Genomic DNA, 23,703 nt, shown 5'->3' with positions numbered 1-23,703 from the left:
TGCACCACTAAGTTGAGAAACTGCGTTCTACGTGGCTGGAGCTCTTACACAGTTTTGAAATTGGTTTGCCAACAGAGGTGTAGTTGTGCCACTTATGAATTGCTGGTCTGGGACACTCTGCAGCTAGAAGAGCGAACATCTCAATAGCTTAACATTGCCTAGTTTCTCATACTGTAGTTCTTAACTCCCCCAAATAGTAAAGATCTGAGATGGACAGGTCTCTAGCAGGACAGGGAAGAAGAAGGTAAATTGGGCCCGTTTGGAAGCTAAGGTGAAGAGAACACGAGGGAGAACTTGGGAGGAAACAGCTGAGGGAAAGTCCAGGAAAAATTGTAGGAAAATCTCTGAATGGACAAAGTCCTGCTTTTTCTGCCTCTGCAGCTGCTCTCATTGGCTGGTTGGTTCCTCCCAGCAGTTTTTTCCCAAGATCATCTGAGAAGGAGTCACCACCTGAATGCTACTCTCCCCACAATGAAGGAGGTCTTCCTTGCACAGCTCTGGAGCTGGGAGGAGGAGCAGCATCAGCTAAACACCATTTTACCCTCTGTCCCATGCAGTAGTCCCTACTTTGCCTGCTTCTGCAACTGCTCCAACTGACTGTTGACACTCTATTGAAGGTTATTTCTACATTTTCATTTTACTTGAAAATTAGGACCTTACCATGTTTTTAACACTTTTTCCCCCTCTTTAGGTGGCTACTTTAGCTGAGGGCAAGGAATGGTCTCTTGAAACTTCTCCTGCCAGAAACTGGACTCCACCTCAGCCCAAGATGGCCCTGTCTTCATCTCATCGGTATGTATTCTAGTTATCCAATTCTCATGCAGTTTGATCTCGCTATCAAGCATGACAGTTGAATGTCAGCTGTTCTTATTCTGCTGACAGACTATTTGTCTCCACTGGCAGCACTCTTTGCTAGAGATGAGATGCCTAAGGTAGAAGTACTTTCATTTCCATGATCGGGTTAATGTTTTTTACCCTCCTATTTCTTTGGAAGATGTGTCTGAGAAAACAGATGACAAAGACATTTTGTAATTGGGGAACTATTATCTGCCTCAGATTTGTTTTCCTAGATATTTACCATTTTACTACTATTACCATGTTTCAGCTTCAGTCTTCCGGGTTGACATTTTAATGTCCAGCCTAGCTCAGCAGCTAACTTAGTGAAGTTGCTCTTCTCTGACTTTGGACAGGAAGTGATGGCATGTTTGTTTGATCATCCTGTCCTCCCCACTGAATCTTTTTCTTGTATATCTTTTAGCTAAGAATTTGGGCAAGCTTCAGGGACTTTGCCCTATAGCAGTGGTACCTAAACTTTTTTCAGTGTGGACCACATCTTAATACAGATTGTAATTGTACTAGCTACAGTCCCTCCACTTGTGCTTGCATAATTTCCCAATTGGCTACTACAGTATTTCCTTACATTCAAAATAGGAAAGCCTTTAGTGTATTGTAGCTGTCCAGAATACAGCAAATATCTTGCCTATTTTTGCTTTTTCCTCCTGTCCTGTCCTTTCTCTTCCCTGAATACCCTTCACTGTGTCTGCATGAACCATCTCCCCTCTCAGTCATGGTCAAACACCTGGTCCCGTCTTCCACCTTCACCCCTAATAGCCCTCTCCCTTTCATGGTTGTCAACTCTATTCTAGCTGGTGGCTCCAGTCCCTGAAGGTATCTGTGTTTCTTTCTCTGATGTTTTTGGATCCCTAGTAGAAGCATAGCTTGCTTTCAGGTGCTTCTGGTTCTTCTTAGCAATAAAGAGCCAGGATTACCTGTACAAGAAACAAGGAGAACCAGCAACTTGTGATTAGCAAGATCTATAATAACCACCAAGTGCTAGCAAACTAAAAGTGGTCTAAAGACCATTGTTTGTGGACTTGTTTACAGCTTTCTTTCTCCATGAGTTAAAAGATACTCAGATGCTCTCACCTGATGGATGTAAAATTCTGATCTGTCTTCGGCACAAGCTTCTGTGATGAGCAAAGTCATTTGTTTGTTTATGCTTCATGTACTTTAACTTTCTAAAAATCTTTCATTTGATTAGATCTGCTGGACCATCCCAGAATGCAGCTGGTTCTTCTGACAAAGCTTTTGAAGACTGGTTAAACGATGATTTCAGCTCCTATCAAGGGTAAAGTTATTTGACTTGCAAGTAATGTTTATTAAATTAGACACTTCTATATCAACCATTGTGTGTCATAGCCCTTCAGAATACCCTAGACTAAGGCCTTATTATTTTCTGTCAGTTTACATATGGCTCTGTTAATCCATTGGGCCATACTAGACTATGGTCACATCCTCACTGGGTGTAAAATAAGTGATAATACATGACACAGGATTGGGTATAAAAGCATTAAAAAGGGCCTTTTCTTTCCTATGTATCAAGAGAAGGTTTGATGTGCAGTGAAGCTGAGGCTTGTGAGTCAAATATAGACAGTAGCTTTATCACCATGGTGGCCTCCTGGTCTATGAAGCTTTCAGGTTCAATTGCCTAGAGCAAAGTGTGTGAAACTCAGGTATTTAATAACGCTACCACTAGGTTCTTCAATTAATGCAGTGAGTTGTATGCAAAAAGAAACCACAGCTCTGAAGTAACTAACTGATCTATTATACCACAGGAGAAGCTTTACTGAGATGATAAAATCTGCAAGGAGGCTTTCTTGTCTGCAGTGCACATTCACTAGCTTTACATAATTGTGTAGTGGTGTTCTTACATGTTAGAAACAAGGTGCAGAAGTAGAGCTGTATGAGGGAGTCAAGCACGCAGTTTCCCTGCACTGCTGATGCAAATTCTACCAATCCTTTACTTCCAGGTGTATGGAAATCTTTAACACAAAGAAACAAAAATTCAGTTGTATCTTACATTTGTAATTATACTTGTACTTATATTACAATATACTTGTATTTATATTTTCGGTCTGATAGTTTTAATGAAATCCATAATAATTACAATTGTTTTCTGACGGTGTGTGATTTAGTGGCCAAGAGAATCGCTATGTGGGATTTGGGAACACAGTCAACCCTCCGAAAAAGGATGACGACTTCCTCAATAATGCCATGTCTTCGCTATACTCGGTAAGGAGATTCTTTCTCTGAGCTTTCTGTGACTGTTAGCAGTATGTTCCTGTATGTGTAGCCCAGATTATGGAAATATGAAGAGAGAGAAAATTAGTAGCTGTAACTGGGAAATATGCAATGCATGTGCATCTGAGGAACATTGTTTATTTCTGTTGTTGACACTTGTGTCTTCTCAAAGCAATCTGATCAAAAGTCCTGACTCCGCCAACACATTAAGCCTAAAATGCTGGTCAAAAAACAGGTGGAGGCAGTCCTAACAGGATTCCAAACGTGAACTTCTTAACGCTAAAAGAATTGACCTCTTTACTTTTGGCAAGGAATGTGCAACTACAAGTAGCAAACTGTTTACCAGGGCCAAGAGATGTCCTAGTGATGGGCAATGGGAGTATAAATAGACAGTTTGGTGATACCTGATGTAAGGAAAAATGTGGGGAGATTTGGATTTTCCTTTAGGGATTGCTCATATTTGTAAGAGTATATAGTATCCTTATTTCCTTTCCCTCCAACACTCTCTTGTTGTCAGTCTCCACTCAGCCACAGAAGTATAGAAGTCAAATACCATTGCAAATGGTTACTTTCAGCATTAGGAACATGCAAAAGTCAGTTTGCGGTATTTCATGGAACTCCTAAATGGGTTACGTCTTTAAGTGACAACAACAAACCTCCTTGCCCCATCCCCTGTGGCTGCTTTTTTGTGCTCCTAGTTTCTTCTCTGTTACCTGACGATCCCATCAGAGATAATTCTAGCAGGTCTGGAAGGTTTCCTTGGGTCTGCAGCTCTCATATTTGACACATGCCTAGGTGTTTTGCTTCTTAGAATTTATTGCATGGTGTATGCAAGATTTAATTACAGCACCATGACCTAGTGTAGAGGCATTCAGACTACTTTTCCCTTCATCTGTACACCATCCTTCAAATACAGTTTTGTACCTTTCAAATATGGGGAAGGAATGGAGTAGAAGTTCCATATGGCACAGAACCCTAAAGAAGGGTGGGGGTCATGGGAAAAGCTGTTCACAGATGGGTGAAAAAAATGTTTAGTATTCACATTATATATCAAATTCTATAAATGGCACAATTCACAAGCACCTGTATTATGTGTATCTCAGGTTTTTTATAGTAAAATACTGCCGTATCATCTAAATCGGGTACACATACCCCTGGGCGTACGTAGAGGTCTTCCAGGGGGTACATCAACACATCTAGATATTTGCCTAGTTTTACAACAAGCTACATAAAAAGCACTAGGGAAGTCAGTACAAACTAAAATTTCGTACAGACACTGACTTGTTTATACTGCTCTATATACTATATACTGAAATGTCAGTACAATATTTATATTCCAATTGATTTATAATTATGTGGTAAAAATGAGAAAGTCAGCAATTTTTCAATAATAGTGTGCTGTGACACTTCTGTATTTTTAAGTCTGATTTTTGTAAGCAAGGAGTTAAGTGAGGTGAAACTTGGGGGTACGCAAGACAAATCAGACTCCTGAAAGGGGTACAGTAGTCTGGAAAGGTTGAGAGCCACTGATCTAAATCTTTGTCAGACATTATTCAAATGTGATCTGATTGAAACTAGTGATTAAAATGCCCTCTTGTGACTAAACACACAAACTACAGCTTAAACATAAACACCTTTTGCAAAGCGATTGAAGTTTTTAATTTGCATGAATTCTCATCCGATTGAGGAAAACAATTTTCCTTATAATATATGAGAGGAATGAACCTAAAAAAAAATCAAATACACATGTAAGGCTTCTCCCCCCCCCCCCCCCCCCCCCCCCCCCCCCGTTATTACTCATTAGATGGATAATTTGCTGTAGTTGATGCTGATTAGGCTGAGATCAGTTTAGGTTGTCTGTTTCCTGTGAGCCTACTTTTAACATCAGAATTACAAAAAATACCATCTTGCCATTTGCACATCAGCACCATCACTGTCATTCCATTTATCAGCATGAAACAAAGCAAGGTGAGACTACTAATGAAGGGACTTCACTGGAGTCTTTAAAGTGACTGTCGAGTATAGACCCTCCACCTTCTTTTATGGACTAGCTAAATTCAGTGGAAAGCATGATGAGCAAAGCACCCTGACCTTTTCTGGTATTATTTTCAGCTTTTCTGCAGAGATGCTCACAAGTGTCCATGTACCACTGGAATATCCGTGCTTCAAAAGTGACATGCCAACTATATGGGGCAGTTTTAGGGTGTATCTGATCCATGCAGCTGCTGTTAAGCAGTACTGAAGTAGTGCAGCTCCATAGCTTAACAAATTTACTTGCAGGTGACCTGCAAAGGAAAAAAAATCTGTGTCCCTTTATAATGTGTATAAAGCAGGCCTGAAAAGTATGCCAAAGCTTTTTTTCTGTTTGTTAGTTTGTTTTACATTAGAAATTCAAATCTTGTCTTGTTTTTATTGAAAGATTCTGCAGGACTGGGTAACTAATAGAATTATATCACAAGTGTCAAGGAACTGGAAACTGAACAATTGAGAGAGGAAGAAAGTTTAATGAGAGTGTTTAAAACTGTTCCCTTTTTCTTGGTAGCTCCTTATTAAATGCCTGACAAAAAACTGGGAGGAAAAAATCTTTATTATAGATTCCACACTCTATTACTAAGGGCTGAGAAAACTACTGATTGAGTTTCCTGAACTTGATGGAGATCTCCAGGAAAAAAACAGGCAAAATAAGGCTTTATATTCCTGATATTTATAAGGCCAAAAAAACAACCAGAAGTTGTAAACAAGAAAAAAATCAATAATGGATCTGCATCTGCTGCTTATGAGCCCCTTAATCCTTTTTTTGTTTTGTTTGAATGCACTGGCTCTTGGCTCCCTTTTCAGCTTCTTCCAGGCTTATACCTGAGTTTCACTCTGCCCCTTGCCCTTTCCCCCAGATCTTAACTCTCACAAAACACAAACTAGTCTTGATGTGTCCTGTACTCATTCGGGCTCTACCAACGTTTTGTCTTCTGTTACTGTCATTGTGAAAATGTTTGTATTTAGAGAGAAACCAAAGCTTTGTGAAGTTGTTTCTCCATTAGACTAACCCATGTTCAGGATTGTTCATGTTACAGTCATTATCATTAGGATTTGTAGTTATAGGAATGCACAAGAGAACAAGGGAAATTCACCACAGTATTTTTTTACAGTTCAGTGGAACTGCGCCACAAGCAAATCTGTCTCAATTAGTGGGCATCTCTTATGGCTACAGGACAGGATGTGCCACAGAATATATTGACTTTGTTTCACTATTACATGTTAAATTAAGCTTCCTCCTCCTCCTCCTCCTATTTTTTTTTTTAAAGGGATGGAGCAGTTTTACAACTGGAGCGAGCAAGTTTGCCTCAGCAGCTAAAGAGGGTGTAAGTAAACAAGAAGCTATTTCAGTCTTATTGTTGCAGTGGTATAAGGATTCTGTTAGCTTGATTTGGCCTCTTCACAGGGATTTATCTTGAAATAAATAATAAATGCTCCATATTGTAAGCTGAACCCCTGACTTCTATGTCCTCCTTCTTCCTATATACATACACCTCTACCTCAATATAACGCGACCCGATATAACATGAATTTGGATATAGCGCGGTAAAGCAGCGCTCTAGGGGGGCGGGGTTGTGCACTCTGGTGGATCAAAGCAAGTTCGATATAACGTGGTTTCACCTATAACGCAGTAAGATTTTTGGGCTCCCGAGGACAGCGTTATATCGGGGTAGAGGTGTGTATATATAATTTTAAAAAATGGAAATGTTTATGTACTAAGTATAAGCAAAGCTGTGCATGGTCTTCGGTACAGGTTTTTGTATGCAGATTTATATGCAGAGTGCATAAGAAGCTGTTCAGTTTTTTTAGTTCAGTTTCTAAAAACTACACTTGGTACGGCATCTACATTTACAGTGAAGGGGAACATTACGGAGGCATAATCATGTTAGCAAGGTTGCTTATGTTCCATTCCTTTCCCTTTGAGCTCTAGCATACCTTTTTCCAGATGTTTGCATGCTGTTCTTTTGAACAAAAAAAAGCTATATTCTATTGTGATTTTTGTTTTGCGGTGACGGGTTTGTGTTTTGTTCATCTTTCAGAATTATGGTGATGAGCAGTATACCATATATATAGATAGATATAGATAGATATTACAGTATTACATTCTGAAATTAAAGCAGATAGAATGAAGTAGAACAAGGAAGAATTATTAGAGTTTGAGGACTGACAGACCCGTGGTTGAGAGCTAAATATGTCTTAAGGCATTTGATCCGTCCTTGGGAGTCTCTGCCTTCTTTTGTGTGCATAATTTTCACTAATGGTAATGATTAAATCATGAGCTGTGATCCCTTTGACCTTGCACTCAACAGCCTGAATCAAAGGGTAGGAGTCCTTGTTGTCCCACAGCATATCAAGTACCAGCCATGTGACCACCACCTTATAAACATGTTCTAGCCTTTTCTCCCCTTTCCCACCACTACAAGATCAAAGGGCCTAAACCCTGTCCTCACCCTCTCCCCATCGTCTCATGGGATCTCCATCTTCCAGCAGAGTTTCTCAGCTTTCAGCCACATTAAGTTGGCCACTGAAAGGGAAATAGCTGCTGGAGGTAGGTCCTTGACTAAGAATCTAGAATCAAGCTATCAAAGCCTTATACATCCAAACTTTCAGACATCCCACCACAGAATTAAATGTAATTTACTATCTAGTGCCAACAACTCTTGACAAACCATCCCATCGCACAGTTTGTGCCATTCTCATCTGCTTTAGGCCTCTCATTCCTATGGATTCATGAGAATTTCATATTTTGGACATTGGTCCTACTTCCTGTATTTTCCACGTATTTATTTTTGGATATGCATACACTGCTTTGGTCAGGCATTTCTGTAAATAATTGGAGCACTGCACATAGATATCAAGAGAAGAATAATTAACATTTATTTACCATTCTTTGTTTAAAGGGGCTTTGTTTTCTGGGGCAATGGTGTGGATTAGTGCTGAGTGAAGCCAAGTTAGTGTTTTCTGCAGAAATTTCGCACTGAGCTGTACATTCTTGATTTGGTCAGTTGCTTTGTGTTTCAGTTTTTTAGTTCAGTAGATTTACTCTGAGCTATAAAGTCAGACTGATTTACTTAGAAAGCACATCAGGGAAAGATGGCGGTGAGGTGTCTAGAATTCTGAGTTCTGAGAGTGGAGTTTCTGGCAATACTAGGCTACTGTGTTTCCCCTTTTGGCAAATGGTTTTATATCTATGTCTTGGGGATTATATAAGTAGCTATCGACTTACAATTAGAGCTAGTCAATATTTTAAAATAAATGAGGGGAGAAACTTTTTTGTGAAAATGTTTTTTAAAAAAAATCCCAGTTTTTGTTTGCTTCTGTAGACAGTTGATACCTTCATAGAAGGATGGACGGAGTGTACTTTCTTTAAAGCTAAACATGTTCTAAGAAATAGAGCGTGAAATCCTGGATGCCATTGAAGTCAATATCAAAACTCCCATTGGTTTCAGCTGGGACCAGGATTTCACTCACCATGTCTATTTATTAGGGAGAAAAAGTCAAGTTGATCTAAACAAACAATTTTTTTTTTTCCATTTTACAGGCTACCAAATTTGGATCTCAAGCAACTCAAAAGGTGATTAAAACAAGTAGCTCTGTGTCATTTACAGTAATCGGGCTTATTAGGAATCCGTACCAATTCTCTTTATATCAGTAGTACAAGATGTCTTGGATCTGGTCCTTATGAAACCATGGTGTGTATCCTCAGTGCTGCATATTTGCATCTGTATAATTATACGCTAGGATATTGTCTCTTAAAAACTACATATTAGGTTTTACTCCCACAGGGATTGTGACATTTTTACAGTACACATAAATAATGGGTGTAGTTTTATTTGCTATTGAAATTAAACAGTTTAATGAATGAATGGTTTGATGCCATACAATATTGTTATGATTGTGTTTTTGAGAAACTTAAGGATGGTTTCTCCTTAAAATATATGCTTCTAATTTTTGTGTGTGATCTGTAAGTAGGTGTTTTAATAGAATGCATGTGCTCATTCCATTGCATGAATTGAAAACAACAACACATCGAATAATATTGTTGAATTAAGATGCTTGTGTTTTAAACAGGCAACAATTTCAAATATACACATATTTTGTTTTTATACTAGGATTAAAGTGAGGACAGTCAGACCTGAATTGCCCACAGCTCTGACATAAACATGGTCTGTTTTTGTAGAACATTTTTGAAAATCCCAAGCTGGAAAGCAAAAATCTGGCTTTATTCCTTGAATTCCCCAAGGAATATGATTAAGTGCCAAAATCTAAATGTTATGTTTTGGGTTAGGAGAGGATTATCTATAGTACATGAAAGAGTCTTGCTCTTGAACTGTGATTCACGTGTGTACAGCATTAACCTGAGCTACATGGGACATGGTTCAAAACAGGGTTGGAAAATGACGGTCAGCAGGGAGTTACAGCTGCTAGTACGTCCCTGTCTCACATTATAGGCTAACGTTCTATGTTTTTGAAGGATTAACAAAGAAAACGTCGCTCAGAAGTACTTCAACTTGAACCCTAGCTAAAAGCCATAAGAGATTTATTGCTTGGCTTGAATGAGAAAAGTTTAGTATTATGCAGGTCTTCCTCTACATATAGTTTTCCATTTTGAAACCTATTCTTTATATACTATTACGTGTAGTGTGGGGGTACATCTTTATAATATAGAGAACTAAATGTAGAAGCTCATCAGATCTACTGACAAGCACTTCAGCAGATTGTTCTTCTTCAGCCATATTAATGATAGCTCAAATTTGCTAATTAACAACCTGATCTGTTGCTTTATAGCACACATTTAGAATCTGGCTGACTCTGAACTGTGGCGGCCATGTATTTTGTAATTAAGTTTAGCCACTGGACATTAAACAGACTTCTGCTCCTTATTACTCTTGTCAGTAGAGCCTGGAATTGGAAAAGGAAAAGGATCATGCGACTTAACGTGCCCGAAAAATGCTTCAATTTTTTTGCTAAAAGCTGCTTCTTCTACCTTCCTTGCTCTCTTTCTCTTGTGCTGTCTGGGTAAAGTTTTGGGGCTACAAGCAGCAGCCAGAGCCGGTAAAGCACTCACATATAATCACGTGCATGGGCGCTTTTTGTCACTGTTCGTGCTGGATATGTGTGTTTGCTCTTGAGCTGTTTTTTTATTTCCTCTTTTTAAGTCAGTCTTTTTTTTTTTTTTTTTTTTTTAATAGTGTCGTCTGCATCATTCTGTAATGTCTCTTCAAGCCTATTTAAAATTGGTTAAATTAGTAAAAAAAGAGCCAGTTCTGCCCTCTGGTATGTTAGAGAACATTCTGTACTGCAAGCTTGCACAGTTTTTCCTTCTGCATGTGGAATTCAGGAATGACGTATATACAGAATAGCTTTGGAGTGCCATTTGAAGCCAGAATTTAGTAAGAAAGCCCCCACAGAAGGAATATAGTGTTTGTTGTACTGGATCACACCATAGGATTATTGGGTTTGATACCCTGTCTTTCACAGTGTTTCAAAAGAAGACAAAACCGTGTCACCCACCGCCCCTTTCTATATCCATCTGCAAAATTGTGCAACCTTGTTACTGTACAAAAGGGTCCTCCCTGATATCTGCAGTGATCCATTACTCCCTTAAGCACCATATTTGATATTCTTTGATCACTAACTGTAGTTAATTATATCTTTTAATGACAATAAATTGGACAATGTCTGAGTTAATAGGCATAAAATAGGCTGATTCGAATTCTGTGGGGATTTTTGTGTTTTGGGTTTTTGCAAATACTTGTTTATAAAGAGAATAAATGGCAGCAGCTTAGCACATAAGCCGCTCTTCAAGAACTAATCAGTGTAGTGTACTTGTCACCCAAGGGTTGGTTAAAGATTGTTTTATTATGGACAGTGAGAAAAGGAGTAATTTTAACCGTTATGAAAAATTCCAAATGACTCTGTCCTTTTAATATTGTCCTGCCAAACTCATTTGTGACTTCCTCACTCTTACAGTATGGATTCGCATGCTGTAAACCTCCTCTCTAAAGTACAGTAGCATTATGCATCTATCCTAGATATAATTACAGTTTTCCTCCTAGAATGTCTGCACATCTCAGCAGAGAGAGAGGCTAAAGCCATAAAATAGTTTAATCATCCTTTCACGTGGGTATGACTGTGGTGTATTGCCTAGAAACAGGGAATTGGTTATTAATAGATGACATTGCCTGCATCACAGGAAGAGAGTATTTCATTGTGAAAGAATTAATATTCTTTCCTGATGAAAAGGCCTGTGTCTGCTGATAATCCCATTAACAAGAACATGTAAGGAAGGGTACAGTTCTCAGTTTTTCAAAATATTTGCTAAAGCTCATGACTTAGGAAGCGGCCTGCCTTCTGGGCTGTTGCTGGTTGAAAGGTTGTGCCAGTTCCAGGACAGACCTTTCTTGGGCTGTGGGAACTTTAAGCAGCCTTTATTGCCTTTTATCTGTGTTTTCTTTTTCTTGTAGCACTTTCTCTGTAGTGTTGCATTGTGTGTGCTTTTAGCTCACTATGTTGCTTGTATGAGGCAAAGCTTAAGGCTTTTCTGTCCTATGTTCTTTGAGTCTCCTGCAGGCTAGTTTCTTGGCAGTGAATGTTGGCTGTATTTTATGAAGGAAAATATAACTGACTTTACTTTTGTTTTGCTTTTAAATAGGCATCAGAGTTAGGTCAGACTTTAAATGAAAATGTTCTCAAACCTGCACAGGAAAAGGTAACTTTGGAAATGAGTAAATTACTTAGAGTATTTTCGTATTACCGAGGAAGTCATTTTGTTTTTTCCTGCCACAAGGAGTTAGTTTGTTGACAGCATGTTCAGTTATTTTACATATCCTCGCCCAATAGCAGAGGGAAAATGCCAAATAATTCAATATTAATATTACAAAATAAATGTTCAAGTGACAAAACTGTCCTCATTTTGACGGGCTTCATGTCAAAATCAATCCTGAGAGATCCCCATTTTCTCTTGCTTGGTTCTCCTTCTCATGAGATGCCCTGTTACAGCCATCTTCTTTCCTGTGATGGAAGAGTGGCTGGGACTCCATTCAGAGTCCCTCATGGCATCTCTTAATTGGCTAGAGAGGTCAGTGATAAGCAAATATTTTGATTAGTAATATTACCTTAGTGAGTGTTTGTTTTCATAGAAGTCACACTTCTGACTGCTAGTACTGTTCCCTTTCAAATAGCATCTTGAAGGCATATGCATAAGGGTTAACATAATGTGGTTTCTAACTGATTGCAGACAGTTCTTAAAAGAAATATGTTCTTGATTTTTTTTTATTTTTTTTAGATCCTTGTCTTAATCGGCTAGTCTCAAGGATTATCTGTATTCCTAAAACAGAATATACTCAATCTTTATCCTATTTAGTCATTTTACCAGGAAAAGATTAACTGTTAGTGTCACTTCTGAAATTATTGCTATATTGTTTACTGGAATTTAGAATAGTTTGAAAGCATCAAAAGCAGGAGTAAAAGCCTGTCTCCTCACATGTCTAGTTATTTACACTTCAGCTGTAGATCCAGGGATGAATGCTATGTGTGCTCTCCAGGTAATCCAGCTGGCAAAAAAAGAAAGCTAAGCAGCTATTCTGAGTGAGTGGTGCTGGCTAATTTTACCTATTTTCATCATAGAGTCTCCATAATGTGCCAAATATTGCCTTCCCTGTTAATGTGTAACACCGCTTTTATATCGGTTTCCCAGGTGACGTACATTTAATTTGTCCTGTACGTCTACAGATTTTAGATCAGTCCCAAAATTTGTATAATTAGGCCTTCATGTATGAGAATGTGATGATCTACTTACCCATAAATCTTTTCCTAAACATACTTATTTTTACTGTTGTGGTAAATACATTAATTTTTGTTTCATGGGGGAACATAGTACCAGCACTGCAGAATATGGATTCATGTCTGATTTGAAAAAATTAGCCTATCACCCAAGTAAATCAGTCCTCTTGTATCTCACACTCATTACATTGTCTTTTTTTATATGGAGTTTTCCACTCTCTAATGTGACCCTGAATCATTTCCAGAATAGAATCTTTTTACAGAAATGAATCTTCTTATCAAGATTTTTGTTTTGATAGAGATGGTAAATTCTGTATAGATGCAAATAGGGTAATTTATAATACAAAGTATATTGCAGCCGGTACATTTTCTTAGGGTGCTTTTCCTGTAGCTGACTTCCATGTGTTGGAAGACTGCTGTAGTGAAGGATGTGACACACTAGCTAAGGTAAATAATGGCAAACTGCCCTTGGGCAACGCTTCGTTAGTTTATTCTAAATAAAATGATCTTCTACATAATTGACAGCAGCCAGTGACAGTCTGGCCCATGTGTAACTATATCCGGTCACTTGTACACTTTTGTATTGGGATGATTGTTTTACACCAGCTGAGAAACTAAATTCCAGTGGGCTCCAAATGACCAGGAGGCAAGGATATCAAGACTTTTGTAAGGTTTCCAGTAGATTTGTATAAATGATAAAAACCTATTTTCTTGGAACCCATTCTTATAGGTGCCTTGTTTTCAGTCTCTTGAGAATACCATTTTATGCAGTAAAACATATTCTTTATAAATGGCCATGCAGTAAGGTTGTTTTTTAAATCTGTGTGGGGTGTTTTTCTCACCCCTCACTCTTCCCCCAGTTCTCAAGTTTCCTGTAATACTGCCAAAGCCCAAATAAGTCAGTGGAAAGAGTCCCACTAACTGTAAAGAGCTGAGGATCAGCCCATTAGTAGCAGCAGACTTCATATTTTATTTTCTTAACCTCATTGTCTATTGAGTCAAATATACTTTAGCTTGTTTTTAACTTTTGTCTCTAGCTGTTAGCACAAGCTGTCCTGTTTTAAGCTGTAGACACCATTTTGTTTCATGACTAACTACTGACATTTTGATTCATCTAGGTGAAAGAGGGAAAAATGCTTGATGAGTTCTCCATGGGGGTATCTCATCTGGCCACCAAGGTACGAAGGGGCCTGCCTACCCATTAGGAGGCCAAATACTAAGCCAGTCTCCATATTCTTTCATGTGCACAGGTCACACAAACACAAGTGATAAGTGTCTTATAAAACAAAATCCCTAAGATGTGTTAGTTTCTGCTTTTTGCTGTTTATCGGTACTCAATACAAGTAATCTGAGAAAGGGATATTTTAAACCCAAGTTTGCTTATGCCATTGACATAATAAAATCGCTTGATACACAGACAGATTGTGAGTATAAATAGCTACAGGTACATTAACCAGATCTTAGTAGCATCTGAATGATGCTTACACTGACAGCGAAGTGTAGACTTGTAATAGAATCAGTGACCCAAATGTTTGACAGTAAACGTGTTCAAGAATATGGAGACAGCTTAAATAAAATATGTACACTTATTAACCTTATTAATGTGTGTACCTTTTCCCCATTATGCTGACATTGATTGGTAACGTGGTAAGTGCTCCCTACTACTACTAGCTTCAGGACACTTGCAACATTTTATAACACGCTATTTCAGTCATTTGCACAGCATTACCTAGTGCTGTTGATGTCCTAACTGTTGTGGGCAGTTAAAGCCAGTATTGGAAGTCACGGTGCCAGGAGTTTTTCCTGTTTGAAAGGATGGGAATGATGGAATGCTTCAACAAAAAAGTGAATTAATGTCTTGTCCATTTTGCTCAAAGCCTGGTAATTTGCCCCATCATACATAGAGCCCCAACTGGTGTATTTGGATCTCAGAATGGTGCTCATTATTGATGCCATTTCATGGGTTGTGCTTATGATCTCAGCATAACAGAAGGAAAATGTGTTTTGGAATTCCTCCAACAGTAACATTCAAGAAATTAACTTTTGGCCTGTCCACCTGAGCACTGAAATGAAATTGCTTTTGGAAACCGTTGGTGAAACCACTTAAGTATATTTACACTGTTGCTGTGTGAATAAAGTCAGACCCTGCAGCAGACCCGGAACTTAGTTAAACATTGTTGTTTTTGGATTAACTCTGGATTTACATCAGGGTAATTGAGATCAGAATGTGGCTCATAGTTTATGGTAAATTGATGAATCACATTCAAAATTACTTAGCATCCAAGCGCTATTCTATAGCTATATTTGGTTTAAAACTTGCTTAGCATGGACACAAGCCTTGTTAAACAGTATTGTATTTCATAATGGTTTAAAAGTTCTAGTCAGGGCTTCATAATCTAAAGATATCAAGTTAGGTCTGTTCCAGTATTTTCTCGCTTGTGAAGATCTTTATGTAGCTCTAGCCATGTAGCTAGTTTCTTATACCTGTTTATTAATGTATGTTACTAAATTTCCATCAAGTCCCTGACTTTTATTCTTGCCGATTTACAAAATCTACAGTGAAACAGATTGGTGAGTGTATGGCTAGCTCCCCAACTAATGACCAGAACTGCTATAGATGCATGCAAAACTGGTGCTTCGCCACTTTTCTGGGGGCACACCATTTATGCACAAAAGTGGGCATACCAAGTTGGAGTCTGGGGCTAAAAACACAGGGTCTGAGTCTTTTGCCCAGTACTTTATGCTGCCATTCACACTAGTGCAAAGTGGATGGAAAATATTACCATTCTGAACTGGTAATGTTTTGCATTTTCATAATGACATCACAAAATCCAGCACAATGGAGAATCAGGTGACCCTTCCTGCTCCAAGCAATCCCAACATTTTCATCAGAAAATTCGAAGGTAAAAGTCAAAAGCTGTCACTACCAACAATCAGGTGAAAAAAATAAGCCCTGGTTGCCTATCCAATTTTTGTTAATTGGTCACTTGTTAAGCACTGTCCAGTCAATGTTTTTCTTTCATGGACCTTGCAAAATCATAATGAAAGCTTAATAGCCTAGACATAACAATGACTTGCTATGATGATGACAAAAGAGAGCCTATTTTAATTGCCATACTGGCCTCCTGAGTGGGTGAGTTGAACTTTGTGAGACTGCTTTAAATATGTCTTCATATGCACAGGGGTGTGTTCTGTGGTGGTGCATTATGGATTTTGGGTAGCAGTCTTTATTAGAACAAATGTGTGAGCTCAGTCCAAATGCGCGGTAATTCATTAAGTGTGAAATAACCTTGTTCTTTTTTTCCAGGTTCAGGGGGTTGGCAGTAAGGGATGGCGGGACGTCACCACTTTCTTTTCCAGCAAATCAGATGATCTTTCTGAAAGGTACTCTCTTTTTTTCGTTTGTTTTTTCTTCTCTCTAAAATACATGGATTCATAAAGTATGTCAAGATATACCCTGTGTTTTCCCTATAATATAAAAGTAGCAGGGAAAACTTTTCCTTAGCAATACTAGTGTCTTTAATTTTAGTAGGAAGAAACATTTGTCTTTCATCAAATCTTCACTAGTTTTCAAAAGTAATAAATACCATTTAATATAATAAACAGGTAATACGGGGCACACAAATATGATTTAATTTAATTTAGCTGGTCATCAGCCCTGAGTATTGCATTGAGACCAAAATAGCTCTGAATGTAACTTTTATTAATTCATACGGAATACGTCATCTTTTATATTTTCAAGGTGATTACCCAAACCAGCAAAATCTGGAAATTGAAACCCAAGGCAGACTCCGTTCTAAATATATTCATTCAAGTTCTTCTGCCTTGCTCATCTTTGTCATCTCCAAATTGCTTTGAGCAAAGGATTCTGGCACTATTGTTTCATCTGTTCTTGTTGGTTAATGTCTCAGCTGTAAAATTAAATGCAGAAATATCATTTTTTCCCTGCAGAAATACCTAATTTATAAGGTGATGATAGACAAGCTTAGTAGGAGCTGGGGGTGAAGGTTTCCGCTTAAGCAGATTTATTAATTCAGTAATGTGAGATGAGTGGTACAAAAGTTGATTATTTTCCCCCACCTCTGATCTTTTTGCTTTAAAGACCACCTGAGGGAGACAGCTATCAGAACAGCGGAGGAGAGGGCTACCAGAACAATGCTGTAGATCAAAGTTTCTGGGAAACCTTTGGCAACTCAGACCCACCCAAGGCTCATAAATCCCCAAGCAGTGACAGTTGGACCTACGTGGACAATTCCACAGAGAAGAAGAGCTCTGATAGCTGGGACGTCTGGGGTTCAGGGACGGTCTCCAACAACAAGAACAGTAACAGCGACAGCTGGGAAAACTGGGAGACCAACTGGGAAAATGCTGGAGGGGAGAGCAAGACCAAAAAATCCCCCAAGAAAATGACAAAAGTGTCTTCAGCAGCTGATGATGGGTGGGATAACCAGAACTGGTAGGCCTCTGTAACCCTGCTTCGCATGGCGAAGGAAGGAGTCCATGCTCTCTGATGAAAAAAGTTTCACACACAGCTGGATTAACATGGTTGTCCTTATTGACCTGTTACCTTGTGCTTCCCCTTCATTCTTCTTTCTTCTGTTCCAGTTTAGAAAAACAAATAGTATCTCAGTCTCATCGTGACCATATGAAGATATGGCTCTCCCATCATAAAGGATAGTAATAGATCTATTCTCCTCACCATAGCGCTATTGGAGCTGGGTATACTAACTTCTTAAAATGAGAATTCAGAGGAACAAATCAGTGCAAGCATGTTTTCATGGCACAATATTGCATGTGTAGTTTCTTAGGATTGCCCCTCCAGTATTCCTAACTTCTGATGAAGTTCTAGAGAACATCTGGGGTGGAGTGATGCAGGGAAAGGAGGGGATATATCTTCAACAGATAGCCAGCAATTGAACGTGTGAACTGCAGTTGAATAAGTACCAGTTTAAATGCCTCTCTCTACTGCTGGGACTGCATTAAATCTGGCAGTTAAAAGTGGCCGTTAAAACACTTTTTATTGAAGTTGTATTTTTAAACTTTGCAAGGTTTGAGAACTTTTTTTAAACCTTTTTTTTCTTATAGAGAGAAGTCCTAGATGAGAAGAAAGCTAGAGCTAGATAATTATTAGTATGTAACTCACCATTTTGTCAGCCTGACCATATAGGAGTGTTCAGAATGGCACCACTTCTTGCCCTTTGATTTAGGGATGTACACAGTGCAGTTTTTCTGCAGGTGTATTATGTAGAGTTATGGTATTTCCCCTTTAACTATTAAGAAGTGTCTTCCTCTCTTTATCTTTCTTCCTTCCAGATTCCTAAGTTCACCTGCTATGTTTTTGTTAAAATGAAACCTTTCTCCTCTTCTGCTTGGGCTTTTATCAGCACGTGTTGACCACAATAGCAGTGAAACTTTGGAAAAATCCAGCGACAGTAAGACAAAATGGGAGAAGAGAGGGAAAATAAAACATTGTTAAAGATAGACAAGCTAATTTTGATGAATAGATGAATAGAACTCTGGATTTAACAGTGAAACTTAAATTCAGCAGATTGATTAATCTTCTCTTCAGTTGTCAAATAGAAACAATTTTATAATTGTTTAAACCACCTTTTCCTCCACAATTTCCCTAATACCTTTTAAAAAAAAAAATTCAAAGAGACTCTAGTCAGGTCTGAGCTTTGATTTTTATTTTTTTTTAACCTTCTTTTCATGATTTATAAACCCATAATCTTTGACTATGGAAAACTAAAATAGAGGAATTCAGATATTTCCTTTAACGAAGGTATCTTTTATGTTAAGTATCTGTCTGCTGTGAATGGGGTGTAGCTCTATTTTTTTATTGTTCGTGTGGTGTAATGTTGTAAATATACAATATAACTGAATATTGTAGTTAGAAGTCACTTGAAAACTTCAAATCATGGTGCCATTGGATAATACTTCAGATACCAGTGTGGAATTCTGTACCGTGGACATTATTTGTGAACCTTTTGAGAGTAAGAATATCTTTGTATTGACAAGCTGACCAAATGATAGCTGATGATAATCGTTTGATAAGTTTTCTGTCTCAGCTATTGCTCAGTTTCTGTCATTCACCATGGAGAAGGTTCAAATTTAACCAGTGGATATTGGCCATAAATTAACTGTCTTCAGCAGCCAAAAAAAATAATAATCATCATGAATTACCCAAAAGTATTAATGGTTTCTTGATTTATAGTCTAAGTAGTAACATCTGTATTTATATTGTGGAGAAATTTTGATCTTGCAGGATTGTTTATTGTATTTCTATCACTATAGTCTTTCTAATTATCAGCTGAATATTTTTCTGATCTGTTTTATCCCCTCTTCCATGCTGCTCCCCTATCCTTTATCTCAATGGTTTTCTCTTGATTTAGTACCTTTCAGTAACCTTTTGGTGATCTGTTGAGACCCACACCTAACCAGAGTACTTTATGCCATGCTAGTAATTATCCAGAGTTTCCTTGTGCCAGACTAATGCAAGGCTTTGTGTGTCACACGAAGGAATCCTAGTTGCTGAATGACCCTTTTTAAAATGGCAGCAGCACAGCAAGATCTAAGACTCCGATGCTTCTTGTGGTAGTGGCACCATTTTCAAGAACATTTACAGCCAGAATCCATACGAGTGGTTTTACTGGAATTTCTGCTCTTCTGTTTCAGAGATATTGTTGTCATGGCTCGACTGCATGTTAAACATGTAACAATTCCTGTATTTTATGCATACACTTCTGTTACTTGTTCTTCCTTTCACTTGTCTACTGCCCAGTTTGAAACTAATGCATGTACTTTGAAGGCCATGCTGTGTAATTTGTACGTGAAGTGGTATTGCCCAGTCCTTGACTCGCAATTATCTTTTGTGAAGTGTTGCAGTAGTAGTGACAGCAAAATGCACCTGATTAGCTGGGTTGCCTGACTTCTGAAGTTGTGTGTCTAAAGTGATGTGAAGCTGATTCAACTTCCCGTGTTCTATTTTATTACTGTCTTTTTCACCAGCCTCCTGAAATAGCTTTCTGTAATAGGTTGAGCGATCTATTTAAAAATAATTTGATGTGCATATACTATTGTCCCTATTCTCCCCACTTTTGTGGTTTGCCTAATAGGGAATTGTTTACATCACACTTGCAGCTAAGATTGGCTCAACATTGTTTTTAGGCCTATACTTGAACATAGTGAAAATCAGAGCCCTGACTGAGCAGAACTTTGTAACAGTGGTGTTCTTCCAGTCCAGGAGACAGTGAAGGAATAGCTTCCTCCTTTGCACTGTTGTGGGGAGTCCTGACGTACCCTTCTGCTTCCAGAGAGATCTTGTAGGGTGGTTAAAAAGTAGCATTGTCGTGGAAGATACAGATGGAACAGTAAAACTGGGCCTGTTGCTCAATCCAAGTGCATGCATTTCCCATTCATTTTAGCACCACTGAATCAAAAATGAATTTTTTGTTCATCGAAATCCAGATGGTGTAGCATGTCTTTGAGTAGAGGTGAGAGGAGGGTGAAACTAGGGCTTTTCCTTTGGCCAATTTTTGTTCTCTTTGTTTTTAGTTTATTAGCAGCCATTTGAAAGCTGTTCCGTCAGGGGAGGGCGGTATCAAAGCCCAGTTCTTAGTGGAAATGTTTTCTTATCCTAAAAAACACCCTCACAGCTGGCACCGTTGTAGTCTTGAGACGTACCAATAACTGAATGGTGGAGCCTCAGCTGCATAGACATGGCCCAGCCCTGAGTTTGAGACACATTCTCAGGGTATGCAAGCCTGTAGTGCCACAGTATGGATAAGCAGGACTTCTGTTTTCAGAACTGTCTTGCACCTTTCACTAGCATGGAAAAAAATTGTTGTTTTTTTTTAAAATGTAGGGGAGATGGACACTAGAGAAATGGTGATTGGGGAAGTTTTCTATTTGATAGTGCATCACCCAGGCTAGCCTTTCCAGTGTTTGTCTCCATTTCATTTAAACTGATGGATCTCATCAATGGCATATTTACAGCACAGAACTTCTAGGGCGTTCAAACTCAGTGCTGTTTGCAAAGGAACAAAACATCTTAGTTCTTGAGTGTTCCCAAACCAGATCTTCTGCTTCTAGCATTTAGGATTTTGAAATGTTGCTTTCATTTTGTCTGGAAGCCTATCACTGGTTACTAAATTTCAAGAAATCTTTGGCCAACTCTCCTTAATTCTTGATCTGTACGATAATGCTGCTGCTTTTTCTCACTCCAAACATTGTAACATTCCACAGGTAAATAATGTATTTCAGTGTAATAATCTGTGCAATAATTTAACAAGTGTGAGTGAAACCTCCTTTGTATTCTGATCCAGGAAATAAGATTTAAAGATGCAGTGCCCCTTCTTGAGGTCAAAATAGCAATCAACGAAAGTATGTCAGTATCCCTGTTGCCTTTGTAAGTGATCTAATTTTAAAATCCCTGCCCAAGGAGGGTTTGTGCAATCTAGAGCTGAAATAAAAGTAAAGAAATGGAATCTAATGCCTATTACTAGAGTGTTGGATTGTAATGGCCTAGAATGACCTCTTCTAGAGCATTTTTGTGCCAGTAGAAGTTTGGTAAATGCGGGGGTACTATATCTTTAATTTTCCTTATGTGTTATGTGAAGTTCACAGGAATGGCAATTTCAGTGAACAATATTCCTTGTTCTATGGAGTGGTACTGGACTTGAGCTGCAGTGTCCTCTTTTAAAAGAGCATTACAATAAAGCAAAGAGAAATCGAATAGAGCGGTGTCAATCTTCTGAAGGGACTACGCTTAATTTAAACGCCTAGGAAATACCATCCCCTCTGTGTGGGCCTCTCTTTTTGTCTTCAATACAGTGAAACCTGATTTAAATGATCACTTAAGGGATATACAAAATAGGTTGTATAATAGAGGTGGTCTTGCTAACAAAAGTGAAGCGGATTGTTACTCAAATAAATGGATAGTGTGGGGTAATCTAAAGATAGGATAGTTTCTTACTGAAAATGGGCTGGTGCGAAGGAACGGTATAGTGGCATACCTCATCCCTGACATGGAATCCTAGGGCAGCTAAGTGGTGTCATTCATGTCCTTGTGTAGTTGGGATCACACACGTTCTTGACTGGAGGCTAGTGACTGTGACATGAGCTCACCTGGGCAGTGGCTGGGTTTAAAGATGATTGTGAAGGAGGGAGGAAATTGGGGAGGGGAGCAGCTATCCTATAAAGATTCATGTTTAACCGTAAATTTGATGAAAGACCTCCAACACTAAATCCTCCTTTTTAAAGTTTATTTGTTTTAGAAACAGTTTTGGACAACATTTCACATGTGGTCTCAGTCCTTTATTTAAAGGTGAACTATTAAGTAGAAATAAACAGTGAGTTAAGCACAGATTTATGTGCTCAGCGATCTCAGTAACCAGGTCACAGGAGCATCTGCCCTAGAAATAAGAACCATTTTTTAAAAATAGAATGTTCACTTCTATGAAATCCACTATTTGGTTAATGCAAGATTTCAGAGAATCATGGATGTGGCGAATACATGAACTGGGTTTGATTTTATACATTATGTGAATCTAGCCTCTTCGAGAGAGTTCATAAATGGTCTGAGACTGACCCCTAAAAATTTACAGATCTTGACCTGTTACCTCTTTGATCCATCAGGACTGAATCCTTCTTGCCTTGTTCACACAAGTAGCTGTATTGACCCAGGGCGCTGTGTCTACATGAGAGAAGCGAACTTGGTAATTGAACTTGTGCTAGACTGCCAGACTAAGTATCAGCTGTGCACTGGGTCCATTCGAATCAGTCCATTTGATTTAAGGTTTGTCCCCCGGCATCACTTGAGTACTGCTACACAGTTGCCCACCAAATTACTTTTGTGTAGACAAGGCCTTAGCTAGGATTACTCTGAGTAAAGTGAGCAGGGAATCTATTTGACCATCAGCCTTGAAGGCCAACCACTCAGCAGCATACAAAAGCGCCATGGAAAGGCTTAACAGGTTGCATCGTGTATTTGGAATGTCAAAGCAGCTTACGCACCGAGAAAGAGCTGAGCAGGGAGCCCTGGAGTTTGCAGCCTAGAGAAGCCTGTGGAAGATGGCTTTGGGGGAGGCCGATGCTGTCAACCCTACAGTGAAGGAAATGATGGTTGCTGACAATCAGCCATATTTTGGGCTTTGTCCCTTTTCTGAAGTGTCGTTCAAATACTATGATACCTGTTGAATGAGCAAGTTCACTGCAGTGGTATTACTGTTGAACAGCCAGCGGCCATTCACAACAGAGGTGGATGGAATAGCACCACCTAGTGGTTCACCCATTTGATTTTAGGGATTTCAAAAGAATCTGTTTGTGCATTCTGAGGCGTTGGCCAGTAGGCAGCTGGGCATGCTGAATAAATGGCAGATTGCCTGGGATAGTGTGACTGCAATCTGAGAGAATGCCACAAGCCATTGACTACATTTGGGGTTCTTTGCTCACATGCTATAACTGCATTAATGATCCTGGATTAAAATGAGCGTTGGCCTCTGAGAGGTGCTTGCCAGTGATCCATGAACTGACTGGCCTCCATTGCTTTTTCCCAAACTGCACGGGCTAAGTAGTACACAGATACCAGAGTGCTTAGGGCAGGGTAAGAACCTAGACAGGATTAAGGGGGCTTGTCTTTGAAGCAAGTCTGCTGGGCTATAGCCATAATGGGAGGACTTGTTAAAAATCCAGAGGAGCAAATAAATGGGGTCTGATCAGTTTCTGTTTGGAGGGAGTAAAATTCAAAGCTTAGCTATGATTATCACTGATGCTTTCAAACCTTTAAAAGAGGTAACTTGCGAG

At 38.9% G+C, this 23,703-nt stretch overlaps 1 protein-coding gene across 9 annotated transcripts in view; it reads left to right on the top strand.

The window, feature by feature from the left end:
- Positions 1-21,634, top strand: part of ARFGAP1 (ADP ribosylation factor GTPase activating protein 1) — a 30,268-nt gene extending 8,634 nt beyond the window's left edge. For 3 of the 9 annotated variants that reach the window (XM_034786649.1, XM_034786654.1, XM_034786655.1), the window contains exons 5-14: positions 692-792; positions 2,042-2,128; positions 2,976-3,072; positions 6,384-6,440; positions 8,657-8,689; positions 10,141-10,170; positions 11,771-11,827; positions 14,019-14,078; positions 16,208-16,284; positions 17,003-21,634. In XM_034786649.1, coding sequence (XP_034642540.1) covers positions 692-792; positions 2,042-2,128; positions 2,976-3,072; positions 6,384-6,440; positions 8,657-8,689; positions 10,141-10,170; positions 11,771-11,827; positions 14,019-14,078; positions 16,208-16,284; positions 17,003-17,360 — 957 coding nt within the window. In that variant the 3' untranslated portion in view covers positions 17,361-21,634. The remainder of the gene's footprint in view (positions 1-691; positions 793-2,041; positions 2,129-2,975; positions 3,073-6,383; positions 6,441-8,656; positions 8,690-10,140; positions 10,171-11,770; positions 11,828-14,018; positions 14,079-16,207; positions 16,285-17,002) is intronic. The other 6 variants (XM_034786652.1, XM_034786650.1, XM_034786653.1 and 3 more) reach the window with 6 other exon arrangements.
- The last annotated feature ends 2,069 nt before the right edge of the window (positions 21,635-23,703 follow it).

Source organism: Trachemys scripta, chromosome 12, assembly GCF_013100865.1.
Source record: "Trachemys scripta elegans isolate TJP31775 chromosome 12, CAS_Tse_1.0, whole genome shotgun sequence".
Lineage (NCBI taxonomy): Eukaryota > Metazoa > Chordata > Testudines > Emydidae > Trachemys > Trachemys scripta.
Note: the sequence above shows the minus strand (reverse complement) of the source record. Positions and strands in the feature narration are given on the sequence as shown.